The sequence below is a fragment of the Sarcophilus harrisii genome, chromosome 4, assembly GCF_902635505.1.
Source record: "Sarcophilus harrisii chromosome 4, mSarHar1.11, whole genome shotgun sequence".
Classification (NCBI taxonomy): Eukaryota; Metazoa; Chordata; class Mammalia; order Dasyuromorphia; family Dasyuridae; genus Sarcophilus; species Sarcophilus harrisii.
In genome coordinates this window covers 142,920,767-142,934,663 of record NC_045429.1, presented here as the reverse complement: position 1 = coordinate 142,934,663, position 13,897 = coordinate 142,920,767, and the positions used below count along the sequence as shown (strand labels likewise).

The window sequence follows — 13,897 nt, the reverse complement described above, 5'->3', positions numbered from 1 at the left end:
TCTCTCCAGGCCTTTCTGAAATCATCCTGTTGGTCATTTCTTACAGAACAGTAATATTCCATAATTTTCATATACCACAATTTATTCAGCCATTCTCCAACTGATGGACATCCATTCAGTTTCCAGTTTCTAGCCACTACAAAAAGGGCTGCCACAAACATTCGTGCACATACAGGTCCCTTTCCCTTCTTTATAATCTCTTTGGGATATAATCCCAGTAGTAACACTGCTGGATCAAAGGGTATGCACAGTTTGATAACTTTTTGAGCATAGTTCCAAACTACTCTCCAAAATGGTTGGATTCGTTCACAACTCCACCAACAATGCATCAATGTCCCAGTTTTCCCGCATCCCCTCCAACAATCATCATTATTTTTTCCTGTCATCTTAGCCAATCTGACAGGTGTGTAGTGGTATCTTAGAGTTGTCTTAATTTGCATTTCTCTGATTAATAATGACTTGGAGCATCTTTTCATATGACTAGAAATAGTTTCAATTTCTTCATCTGAGAATTGTCTGTTCATATCCTTTGACCATTTTTCAATTGGAGAATGGCTTGATTTTTTATAAATTAGAGTTAATTCTCTATATATTTTGGAAATGAGGCCTTTATCAGAACCTTTGACTGTAAAAATATTTTCCCAGTTTATTGCTTCCCTTCTAATCTTGTCTGCATTAGTTTTGTTTGTACAAAAACTTTTCAGTTTGGTATAATCGAAATTTTCTATTTTGTGATCAGTAATGATCTCTAGTTCTGCTTTGGTCATAAAGACCTTCCCCTTCCACAGGTCTGAGAGGTAAACTATCCTATGTTCCTCTAATTTATTAATAATTTCATTCTTTATGCCTAGGTCATGAACCCATTTTGACCTTATCTTGGTGTACGGCGTTAAGTATGGATCAATGCCTAGTTTCTGCCATATTAGTTTCCAATTTTCCCAGCAATTTTTATCAAACAGTAAGTTCTTATCCCAAAAGCTGGGATCTTTGGGTTTGTCAAAGACTAGGTTGCTATATTTGTTGACTGTTTTATCCCTTGAACCTAATCTATTCCACTGATCAACTAATCTATTCCTTAGCCAATACCAAATAGTTTTGGTAACTGCTGCTCTATAATATAATTTTAGATCTGGTACAGCTAAGCCACCATCATTTGATTTTTTTTTCATTAATTCCCTTGAAATTCTTGACCTTTTGTTTTTCCATATGAACTTTGTTGTTATTTTTTCTAGGTCATTAAAATAGTTTTTTGGGAGTCTGATTGGTATAGCGCTAAATAAATACATTAGTTTAGGTAATATTGTCATCTTTATTATATTTGCTCGCCCTATCCAAGAGCATTTAATATTTTTCCAATTGGTTAGATCAGACTTAATTTGTGTGAAAAGTGGTCTGTAATTTTGCTCATAAAGTTTCTGATTTTCCCTTGGCAGATAGATTCCTAAATATTTTATATTATCAGTAGTTACTTTAAGTGGAATTTCTCTTTATAACTCTGACTGTTGGATTTTGTTAGTGATATATAAGAATGCTGATGACTTATGTGGGTTTATTTTATAACCAGCAACTTTGCTAAAGTTGTGGATTATTTCTAATAACTTTTTAGCAGAATCTCTGGGGTTCTCTAAGTATACCATCATGTCATCGGCAAAGAGTGATAATTTGGTTTCCTCATTGCCTATTCTTATTCCTTTAATCTCTTTCTCAGCTCTTATTGCTAAAGCTAGCGTTTCTAATACAATATTAAATAGTAACGGTGATAGTGGGCAGCCTTGTTTCACTCCAGATCTTATTGGGAATGGTTACAGTTTGTCTCCATTACATATGATGCTTATTGATGGTTTTAAATAGATGCTGCAAACAGTTTTTTCTTTTTCGAGTTTCAAATTCTATTCCTCCCTTCCTCTCTACCTTCTTCCTCTCCCTGAGATGATCAGCAATTCAATTTGCAATAATGTAAAACATTTCCATGTTAATAATTTCGTACTTGAATAAAAGAAAAATAATTAAAGTGAAAAATAGCATGGTTTAGTCTATATTCAAACAATATCAGTTCTTTCTCTGGAAGCAGATAATACTTCATTAGTTCTTTGGGATTGTCTTTGGATCATTGTATTGATGAGAACAGCTAAATCACTGACAATTCTTCATCAGATAATATTGTGTTCCTATGTATAATGTTCTTCCAGTTCTGTTCATTTCACTTTGTATTGGTTCATATAAGTCTTTTTATGTTTTTCTGAAATCATCCTGCCTATCCTTTCTTATAGCATAATAATATTCCATTACAAGCATATACTACAGCTTGTTTGGTCGTTCCCCAATTGATGGGCATCCTTTTTTTCTTTCCTTTTTTTTTTCCTTTCTAATTCTTAGCCACTACAAAAAGCTGCCATAAATATTTTTGTACATGTTTTTGAGATATAGACTTAGCAGGGGTATTGCTGGATAAAAGGTTATGTACAGTTTTATAGCTCTTTAGGCATAGTTTCAAATTGCTCTGCAGAATGGTTGGATTAGTTCACAACCTTATCCACAATGTGTTAGTATCCTGGTTCCCTTCCTTTCCAATATCCTTTTTCTTTTTTTTTTTTTTTTTTGTCATATTAGCCAACCTGATAGGTGTGAAATGGTACTTCAGAACTGCTTTAATTTGTATTTCTCTAATCAACAATGATTCAGTGCATTTTTTCATAACTATATATAGCATTTTTTTGTTTGAAAACTACCTGTTCATATCCTTTGGCCATTTATCAATTGAAGAATGATGCGTATTTTCAGAATTTAATTTAGACTGAGTAATTTAGATTCAGTTCTCTATATATTTATTTGAGAAATGAAGCCTTTGTCAGAGACTTATTGCAAAATCTTCCCTTCAAATATTCTATTTTCCTCATAATTTTAGTTGCATTGGTTTTGTTTGTGCAAAATTTTATATATTCAAAATTATCTATTTTGTAATGCTCCCTATCCATTGTTTGGTCATAAACTATTCCCTGCTTTCTTAATTTGCTTATGGTATCACCCTTTATGTGTAAATCATCTGTCCATTTTGCCCTTGTCTTGGTACATGGTGTGAGATGATGGTCTATATCTAGTTTCTGCTGTATTATTTTCCAATTCCCTACAGTTTTTGGGAAATAAGTTTTTGTCCCCAAAATCTTGGATCTTTGGGTTTTTCATATAGCAGATTACTATGATCATTTATTGTAATTTGTACCTAATCTATTCTACTGCTTCACCACTTAATTTCTTAGCCAGTACCGGATTGTTTTGATAATTATTGCTTTATTATAGAGTTTAAGATTTGATATGGCTATACTGCCTTCTTCCACCTTTTTTTCCCCATTAACTCCCTTAAAATATATAAATATAAAAAAATTACAAAATTCATCTAGAACAAAAGGTTTGTTCTAGATGAGTTTTGTAATTTTTTCTACTCTACAATTTTTTGACAATTTGATTGCTATGGCACTGAATAGAGATTAATTTAGGTAAAATTATCATTTTTATTATATTGGCTCAACCTACCCAGGAACAATTAATATTTTTCCAGTTGTTTAGGTCTGAATTTATTTGTGTAGATTTGTAGTTGTGTTTATATAATTCCTGGGTTTGTCTTGGGAAGTAGATTCCTAAGTATTTTATATTTACATTATTTTAAATGGAATTTCTTTTACCACCTTTAGCTGTTGGACTATATGTGAATTTTTAAAATAGTGATATTTTTAAAGTGTCACTCTACACAACCTTGTTTTCCACCCTACTTAACTGCCTATCTTTTGTCCTCATTCTGTTGAGCTATGATTAATATTATCATTTTTCAACCACCTCAATAGTCTCTTCTTCCTCTGAACATTTATGGTCCCTTCTTTGGCACATATCGTATCTTGCTTTTATTGTTAGTCATCTTCTGGTAATGTATGCTTTGTATCACCAACTAGATTATAAACTACTGGAAAGCAAGCTTTCACAGTACCTAGCAGAATGCTATTAAAACTAAGAGATTTTCCTTTTTCTTTTTTTCAATCTATGATGATGCTGGCAGCTATTTTTCAGTGACTATTTACTAAGGCAGGACATGCTAATCTAATCCATCTAGGTCAGCTTTGAAGAGGGTTATCAGGTTCCTGAGAAAGGCCTCTAGAGCCTCTTCAGCTCACCCCCCTCCCCACCTTTCCCCCCCAAGCTGAAAGAACATCCTGTAGCAGCAGATAGGTGTAGTAGAAACCTATTAAATTTACAGAATTCTTCAAATGACAACTGTATTCAATCAACAAATGTTCATGAAAAAGCTCTAAATAAGACATTAAATTATTCCTGATTTTGCATTTATATTGCACTTTCATGCTATATATATATTTTTTTCATTTGTAGTCACAAAATCCCCAAGATTGCAAGTAGATATTGTTTTCCCTTTATTGCAGATTGGGAAATAGATTTCCAGTCACGTTTCTGCGACTGAGAGAGAGCCAGAAAACTTGATGCTGCTGCAGTGGCAGCATGGTGACTTGCCAAATGCTTACTTGCAGCTATACTTCATTCAAAATTGTTCATTGATTGAGTTCTGAAAGACCACCCTATGGCAACCAACTTCAAAGCTGGTTAATAAAAGCTTTGGATATTGATAGGATGCCACAGGCAGGGTTTCCAGCCAGCTCTGAGCTCATCTATAATAAAGCTGATGACAACAGAGCTAGAGTCCAGACCAATTGTGTAATTGGGATTCTTAATTTGCTGAAAATGCATGCTTGTCAGGGAGAAAGTAACATACACACATCACAGAATAATGTGGAGTGTTTATTCTTTTGAGGATAGTTGATTTCATTTTTATTGTAGCTTCTGAGCCGGCTAGCATAATTACCCTATTATTTGCTTTCAACTTTCTTCCCCAACCCCTCAAACTTTGCTTCTCTAGAAACAATTTTAGAATGGTTTAAATAAAAGGAATAGGCAATAATACAAAATTAGAGGGCAAAAAGTAATATTTTTTATTAACCTGTATGTGTGTGTGCATGTATGTGTGTGTGTGCCACATTTCTAGGTATAGAGGAAAGAATGGGGCATTTAGTGTCAAAAAATTCTAATTCTAGGTGGCCTATGACCTCTTGGCCAAGTCAGAATTATATATCTAGAGCTAGAAGAGTCCTTAGAAACCATCTAGTTCAACTCCATTTTACAGAACAAAAGGCCTAAGTCACACACTAAGCAAGAGTTGGACAAGATAGGCTCTTTTGACAGTCCCTTCCATCTCTAATTCTATGAATACAACTTAGCTTAATTTTGATGAAACTACCACCACCACCAAATCAAACGTTCAAATATGGAATGAAATCTCAAACTCTTAGCTAAACAACAAATTAAATAAGCATTTGTTCTCTGTGCCCCTTCCGACTTGGACGTGCTGCTACCCATGTTTTTAGCGGTTGTTAATGCACGACTTCTATAATTCTCACCCTATTTTTGCCAGATCCGTCTTCATTATTACAAAACGGGTTTGGAAGAGGACGGATGACAGGTGTTTTAGGTTGCTGGTGGCGTGTTTGCAAGGCAAGGCGTGGGTAAGGAATACAAAGGCGCTCTGGGCCGCCTTCTTTCTCCAGTCGTTAGTTTTAACGAAAGGGCCGTGTCACTTTAAACTAAAAAAAGTAAGTGATGGGCAAACGTGTTTTAAGGGAGCCCTTCAAGGATGCCTCGCCCCTTGCCTTTCCCTGGGTTGCAGGCTATTTGGGAGCGAGACGGGGGATCCGGCCACAGTAGCACGGGGATTCGTGACCTTCGGGCGGTTACAGAATGAGCCGGCGTCCCCCTCCTGCTACCCAGAGTACCTGCGAAGCCCCTACAGCCTCAGGGACAGCCCCCGACTAAAGGACGAGGTGGCCATACGTGAGAAACAGCGTGGCCCCCGAGAGGCACTAGTGGCTGCCCACGGCCTCGTCCTCAGCGGCCGGTGTCCGGCTTAGACCGTCCTTAAAATCCCCAGGAAACGGAACATAGAGGTCCCTTTCCTGTCCAGGTTTGGGCCTCTGTCCTGGCAGCGGAGGGAGCGCTCCTAGAAAAGGCTGGATGCCCCTGCGTCGGCAGTGGGGGCGGCTGTAAAAAAGATAGCGTAGAGCCGCTGAGTCAGGCCGGCTTTTTTTTTTTTTCTCTTTTGCAGCAGCCGCCGCCGCCGCCGCCGCCTCCAGCCCCACCCGAGCGGCCCTGCCCCGTCACAGAGCGCATGCGCGCAGTAGGGGATGTCGGGAGCGCGCAGCGGCCCCGGGGGCAGTAGCAGCAGCGGCGGCGGCGGCAGCGGCAGCGCCGGGGACGCGGACGTTGACGGGGCGGTGTCGGTGTGGGAGGTGGTCGAGTTCCTCGCGAAGCTGCTGGGCACCGCCGCCGCGCTGAAGCTGGTTCTCTACGTGTTCCAGGCGTGCCTCGCGATGGCCTGGAAGTCCGGCGGGGCCAATCACTCGGAGCTCATCCAAAATCTCCGCAGTGAGTGCCGCCGTAGCAGCTTTCCTTGGCCCGGGGTCGGGAACCTGGGAAGGGGACGGTCGGGGGAGGGACGTGTCACCGCCTCGCCGGTCTCGGGGGCAGCTGCCGCTCTTTGCCGGCGGCGTGGTTGGGGAAGGCGGTGGCGGCAGTCGCGGCGGGTAGGACAGTTGGTGGCGCCCTCGGAGCCGGGCCACACGCACTTGTAATTCCCTCCCGGGAGACCTGTCACCCGGGGGCGATCGGCGGGCCGCAGGAACTGGCTCGAGGCCAGCTGGGGGCGGCCGGCGGAGCGTGGGTGGGAAACCCCCCCCCCTCCAGTTGCCTCGGGCCGGGTGGGGCGCGAAGGTGCGAGCACAGGTGGCGGGGCTGTCAGTCAGAGCCGGCGTTCGGTGCTCTCGGGTCTGGCTGCAGAGGGGCGTGCCTGGGTATGGGACACGCGGAGTCCGCGGAGAAAGGTGGGGGGGGTGCAGTGTGGGCGGTTTGTGAGCTCCTCAGGCCTCCCGGGGCGATGCGTTCCCCCCCCACCCCCGCCACACCTTGTTCTGGACCTCCCGCGGCCGCTGGAAGATGCTTCTCTGCCTGAGGAGCTCGGAGAGGGAGGCAGATGGGGGAGGTGGCGGTGGGTTGCCATGGAAAGATCAGCGAGAAGATAATTCCTCCTTCCACCCCAATCCATATCACGGGTCGGCGAGAGGGAAAAGGTTCGATTTGGGGAAATGCTGCCCCAGCCTCACCGCGGTGAGTCTTGCCTATGTTCCACCCAGGCTCCATCTTAATCGAAAGATCCAGAGATGAAAAGCTTGCAAAGGCTCCTGAGATAATTCCAGACCACCTGGGGGGGCATTCTTGTGCCACAATTTTGATTCTATTGCCTTCTTCCCCTCCCTGCGAGCTTTCTTTCAGGATGGGTGTTTTTTTAAACAAAAACAAAAATAGCCCTTTACAATCTGTCTTGAAGGCCAAAAGGATTGTTTCTGTTACCCAGGTCAATTCACAGTGATCTTGACACCACTTAACTTGTCTGTCAATTCGGCATTCCTTTGGCAGTTAATCACTTTCTGCTTTATAGTGTCTTTGACCTTTTTTTTTATTACACCTTTGGCTCTGTAATTTAATTGTGAGCTCCTTGGGGGAAAAAGGGGATGGCTTTATAGTCATTCCACATCGCCTCAATAAAAGTACCTTGAACACATATTATGATGTTCAGTGAAAGTTTGCTGATTGAAATATGAAGAACACTTTCAAAGTCTGGCATTTGGGTCGATAGAAACGGGGAAAGCTCTGAACCACTAAAGACCCCAATTGAAAGTTCAGATTTCACTACTTAGTTACCATTATGACCTTGGTGCACTTTAACTTTAGACGCAGGGTTTTTTGCCCCTGTAAATTAAGATAATAGGATTAATAACAGTTTTATTATGCATGTCAAATCGTTTTGAGCACTTAAGATGTATAAATCATTATAACTTTTTGAGTGGGTCTTATTAAATGAATTTTAAATATAAGGAAATACTTTGCAAGAGTAAAGTTCTCTGTCAAGGTAAGCTATTAATAGTAATAGAAATTAATGCAAAGAGTTAAAAAAAATTCTCACAAAAGTATTTCATTTGAAAGTGAACTAGGTTTCATGGCTACATTGCCTTTAAATGTTTCTTCATTGTGACTTGTACAGATGCTCAGATTTTTAATTGTTTCATGCTTTTTTCTGACACTTAAGAATAATTTAAATGCTTGCCCATGAAGGAGCATGTATTTTTTTAAACATAAAAGAATTGTAATTAAGTAGTAGTGTTCTGCTAGTAAGTTATCTCTGTAGATACTTGGCTGTGTAGGAAATTTGTAATCAACCAGGTTCTTCAGTCTCTTCTTTTAGGCCAAATTTGGAGTTAGCCAAGGCTAGATCTTCTTTCCAATTATTTTGTAATTATCTCCATGTATCTCCTATTATAGTTCCTAGATGAAAATTTTAAAGATGTTTTTCCACCTAGTGGCTAGGTAACGTTTAACAGAGAATGTTGGCCTAATGTTTATTATTCTTCATTTTAAAATAAGTGCTATACTACTTCAGGAGGAAATTAAAGATAAATTGCCTTATCATATTTTGTAACACTTGTGCAACTTTTAAGTTTCAGCCTCTTACTGATGTAATATTTTAACTCCTAAGATGCTATTGCTAAGAGGTTGATAATGAGCTCTTATACAAGTTTGGGGGTGAAAAGAGACCTGTAAGAAAAAATGAAATTGGAACCTTTAACAATTTTTAAAAATTAGTTTTTGTTTTGAATTCCATTATTAATTTGTATTTTAAAAAATCTTTATTTAATTGCAATATAAACATAAAATATTTGTGTGTGTATTCACAAGTACTATAACCATACCTTTTTTGTACATTTTAGTGTTTAGGCCTAGATTGAAGACCATTAGCTATGTATGATTGGGGTGTAGCAATTGGAAAATACTGTAAATAGAATTATAGTTATTAGCATCTTTTTATGTAACTACGTTATAGAGTAGGTCACTTGAAGTCAGCAAGCAATTAAGAACCAGTTATGTGCAGGGAATTGTGTGCTTATTCTAAGGTATTCCAACTTGTTACTAGGTAATGCCAGACTTGATTCAACCAACTTGAGATGTTTTAAAAATTAATTTCTGCGAAAAAGTATATAGAAATGGAGAACCATAATAATGTGTGTAGACAATGTACTTATTGAACATATTAATTTTAAACAATTGGAACTCAAATCAGACCATATAAAAATTAAAGCAAACATACAAGTGAAGGTTAATCTTATACTCTTATATTTTAATGGTAAATTTGGTGATGGAAGAAGTTTGCATAAATTGTATAAGGGGGGAAATAAATCTATACTGTTTAGTAACCTAAGCTATTAGATGTAATATAATAAACAGTGGATTAGGAACCAGAAAACCCTGGTTTCTAGCACTGACTTCCATTTAACAAGGTATGTCATTTTATAAAATGAAAGAGAGATAAACCAGAGGATATCTTAAGTTTTTTTCCAGTTCTGAAAAGCTTGGGACTCTGTAATAATGCAGCCTTTTAAAACACTGCCTTACAAAGCAAGAGATTTAAGGGGGAAAAATTTTACTTTTGAAGTATTAAATTAGGCTAAATGCTACTATTTAAAATAAGAATATCTAAATTACTTTTACTTTAGAGAACAGTTAATTGCATTGTTGTTTTGTTTTTTAAGCGGCTAAAATTGTCAGTAAGTGAACATTTATTAAATGCATACCTTGTGCCAGATACTTAGCTAATCTCTGGGGTTAGATACAAAAAGGAGGTAAAAGATTAAGGAAGACAGCAGGCAGAGATGAAGAGGAAACGCTTTTCAGGCATGAAGGGATAGCAAAAGAAAATGCCTAGAACCAGGAAAATGCAGTGTCTTGATAATGGAACAGCAAGGAAGTGAGTGTCACTGCATTAAAAGGTATATATAGTGAGGGAGGTATGAGAAAACTGGAAAGGGCAAGGATAAGAAGGGCTTTGAAGGTTAAACAGAGAATTTTTTCTGTATTTGGTCCTGGAAGCAATGGGCTATCACTGTAGTTTATTAAGTAAGAAAGTGACATGGTTGAATCTGTGTTTTAGGAGGTTATATTGTGGAGGCTTGAGACAGGTAAATTCACCACAGCAGCTGTTTTCAGTGTGAAATGATGAAGGTTGGTATGACCCTGGGTGGTATCAGAGGAGAAAAGTGGACATATTTGAGAGATATTGAAAAAATGAAATAAGTAGACTTGTCAAAAGATTGGATGGAGCTGGTGGTAAGTGAGAAGTTGAGGATGACACCTACGTTGTGAGTCTGGTAGTCTATGGAAAGTAATATTTTAGTTCAAAAGTACATTACTTTTATTTTATTGGCTTATGTCCCAAATAGCTAATGAGATACTTAGCTATTAGTGTAGTTAAACTGAGGTCTTATCGAGAATTCAGAAAGATGCCTTCCCATTTTATTTAATTTCTAGTGAAACTTTTTTGGGCATTCACTTGTCAACCATGCTTTATAGTGCTTTTAATATTTAGATAAAATTTTCACAATTTAATATTAATTTCTAGTTGCCAAATTGTGTTTCGTTTTTTTGGCTGCTTTAATTAAAACGATCAGATTTATATTCTCCACTGTCCTTTGTCTTAGTTATACTGTATTTAAAGCACAGAGGAAGAAGAGCTTCTTAGAGGAGAAAGTAGGCCTGCATCATCAGGAGGAGAAAAGCTCAATCTGTATACTAACTGGTGCCCATTCACTTTAGCCATCTTTTTACCTGTTGCTCTGCCAGTTGTACACCTCCTTGTCCCACGTGCTTCATCTGCTTACTATCTCCATTCCTTTTCTATGTATCTCTTCTTGTTTCTCCTTCCTAATCCTCCAGTATCTGGAATAAATTCTTTTACTTTTTAAATACCTTTTCTTCCTTCAAAGCTCAGTTCACATGTTATTTGAGGAGTAGAGACTATTTTATTTTAGTGTCTGTCCCTAGCACAATGCTTTGTACATAGATGTTTAATAAATGTTCATTGTAGGTAATAATAGATTTTTTTAAAAAGACTTGTTTTTAGTGAAAAAGCCTCTGTTTCCTCAGGGCATATAAAGCAATCTTCTCATTGATTAATGCATTTTAGAAGATTTTTGGTCAAAATGGCCAAACTTAAAAAAAAAAAAAAAGTTTTGAATCACATAAAGAGGTAAGTTACCTTTATAAGGAAAACCCATTTAATTGTTCAAATTGCTTTGATTTTATTGTGCTTGAATAACTCATGGAGTTTATTCTCCCTCCTACCTATTTTATGCTTCCTAGTAGTAAGTTAATCTTTCACTAGGAAGATTTGTCTTTTTTTTTTTTTTTTTTTAAATAGCTTTTCATTTTTTTCTAAAATATGCCAAAATAAGATTGTGGTTTTTTTTAAATAGCTTTTTATTTTAAAAATATATGCAAAGATAGTTTTCAACATTTACCACTGCAAAACTTTGAGTTCCAGATTTTTCTGTCCTTTCCCCCCATCCCCCTCCCCTGGAGTAATCCAATATGTGTTAAACGTGCAATTCTTTTAAACATATTTTCATATTTGTCATGCTGTGCAAGAAAAGTCAGATCAAAAGGAAAAAAAAACACAAGAAGGAAAGAAAAAAAAACAATAACAAAAGTGAAAATATTGTGATTTGATCCACATTCAGTCTCCATTCTCTCTCTCAATGAGGATGTCTCTTTCCATCACAAGTCTATTGAAATTGCCTTAAATCACCTTGTTGAAAAGAACCATGTTTATTACAAGTGATCATCACGTAATCTTATTGTCGCTGTGTACAGTGGTTCTCTTTGTTCTGCTCACTTCACTTAGCATCAGTTCGTTTAAGTCTCTCTAGACCTCTCTGAAATCATCCTGTTGTTCGTTTTTTTTATAGAACAATAGTATTCCATAACATTCATATACCATAACTTACTTAGCCATTCCCCAACTGATGGGCATCCACTCAGTTTACAATTCCTTGTCACTGCAAAAAGAGTTGCTACAAACATTTTTGCACATGTGGGTCCTTTTCCCTTTTTTATTATCTCTTTGGGATATAGGCCCGGTAGAAACACTTCTGGGTCAAAGGGCATGCAAGTTTGATAGCCCTTTTTGTGTAGTTCCAAATTGCTCTCCAGAATGGTTGGATCAGTTCAGAACTTCACCAACAATGTATTAGAGTTCCTGTATTCCCACATCTCCTCCAACTTTTGTCATCTTTTCCTGTCATTTTAGCCAATCTGAGAGTGTGTGAAGTGGTACTTGGTACCTCTGAGTTGTCTTTACTTTGCATTTCTCTAATCAGTGATTTTAGGGCATTTTTTTATATGACTAGAAATTAATTTCTTTGAAAATCGTCCTTTTATCATTTATCAATTGGAGAATGGCTTGTATTCTTAAAAATTTGAGTCAACAGAAATACTGTAAAAAATTTTTCCCACCTTTCTGCTTCTCTTCTAATCTTGGCTGCACTGGTTTATTTTGTACAAAAACTTTTTAAGTTTAATATAGCCAAAATAATTCATTTTGCATTTCATAATGTTCTCTAATTCTTTGGCCACAAATTCATGTGCTTATTTTTTCCACACTACACAAAATTGGGATTTTATTCTGAATTTCAAGAAGTAGCCAAAAATTTTCTACCTTAACTTTAATGATAATAGTAATAGCTAGCATTTATTTAGGGTCTACTATGTACCAGGCACTGTGGTTAATCATGTTATAAATATCATCTCATTTGATCTTCATAACAACCCTGAGAGGTAGTTGTAAGAGTGACTTGCCCAAGGGCCTGCATCTAGTAAATGACTGAAATTGGTTTTGAACTGATTTTTTTGACTCTAGGCCTAGCACTTCATTCACTGTGATACTTAATTAGGTTTTTGGCAGCATCATAATAGTTTATATTTGTCTAATATTTTATAATTAATGTCCATGAAATGATAGAACAAATAATACCTTTATTTTTAGATGGGGAAATTGAGGCTCAAGGGTTTAAGACTTTTCTTTCTAGCAAGTGTATACTACTATGCTTCTGTTTCTGGTGCTCATTTGAGTTTTTTTCCCTGAATATTCATAAAACACACAAACATTTTATTTGAAAATTGTATGCACTTAAGCAACAGAACATTTAAATAGCAGAATAAGTAATGATGTGAAATAAAATGCCTGTACTGTATTGCCATGTAAAAAAAAAAGATTATTTGCTTGGAATTATGAATTGGCATTTATTATATGATAAGGGTACAAGAACTTTTTTACCCACTCATATCCTTTAAAAAAAAATGATTAATTTATAGAGTGGGGGAGTGCTTCATTAACTTAACTGATTTTTAAATTTGATAAAGTCTGTCATACTAATCTAGAGTACAAAATGAAGAGATATAGGCCAGATGATAGATAGACGTAGGTAATTCAACATTGAATGATTGGAGTACCAAACATAAAAGGTTCCATGTTAGCTTGGAAAGGTCTCATAATGTTTTAAGGAGCTCTCCTTTGTCCTGTGCTTCTCCCTCCCCTTTTTAAAAATTTTCTTTTTTTTTCCTGGTTATACATCTACATTAATTTTTTAAATACACATTTATTTATGAATCATGTTGGGAGAGAAAAATCAGAACCAAAGCAAAAAAACGAGAGAGGAAAAAAACAGAAAAAAGAAAAAATGAAAATAGTATGTGTTGATTATATACAGTCTCCATGTTGCTTTTACATTCAGTCTCCAGGTCCTGTGCTAACATATTTTGTTATCAGTGACTGGCATATAATGGCACAGATAACATGTTTTGTCAAATTTGCTTAATGCACAGTTGGGAATGATAATTGATAAACTGGATAACAGAGTAAGGATTTAAACGCATTTTAGAACAATGGGCCCAAATCTAGTAA

The 13,897-nt window shown here is 37.2% G+C and overlaps 1 protein-coding gene across 4 annotated transcripts in view; it reads left to right on the top strand.

Annotated features, from left to right (window-relative positions):
• The first annotated feature begins 6,221 nt into the window (after positions 1-6,221).
• Positions 6,222-13,897, top strand: part of PCMT1 (protein-L-isoaspartate (D-aspartate) O-methyltransferase) — a 42,329-nt gene continuing 34,653 nt past the window's right edge. For 2 of the 4 annotated variants that reach the window (XM_031937632.1, XM_031937633.1), the window contains exon 1: positions 6,222-6,477. In XM_031937632.1, the coding sequence (XP_031793492.1) occupies positions 6,237-6,477 (241 nt within the window). In that variant the 5' untranslated portion in view covers positions 6,222-6,236. Of the gene's footprint in view, positions 6,478-7,079; positions 7,216-7,950; positions 8,018-13,897 lie in introns of those variants that run through there. The other 2 variants (XM_031937636.1, XM_031937634.1) reach the window with 2 other exon arrangements.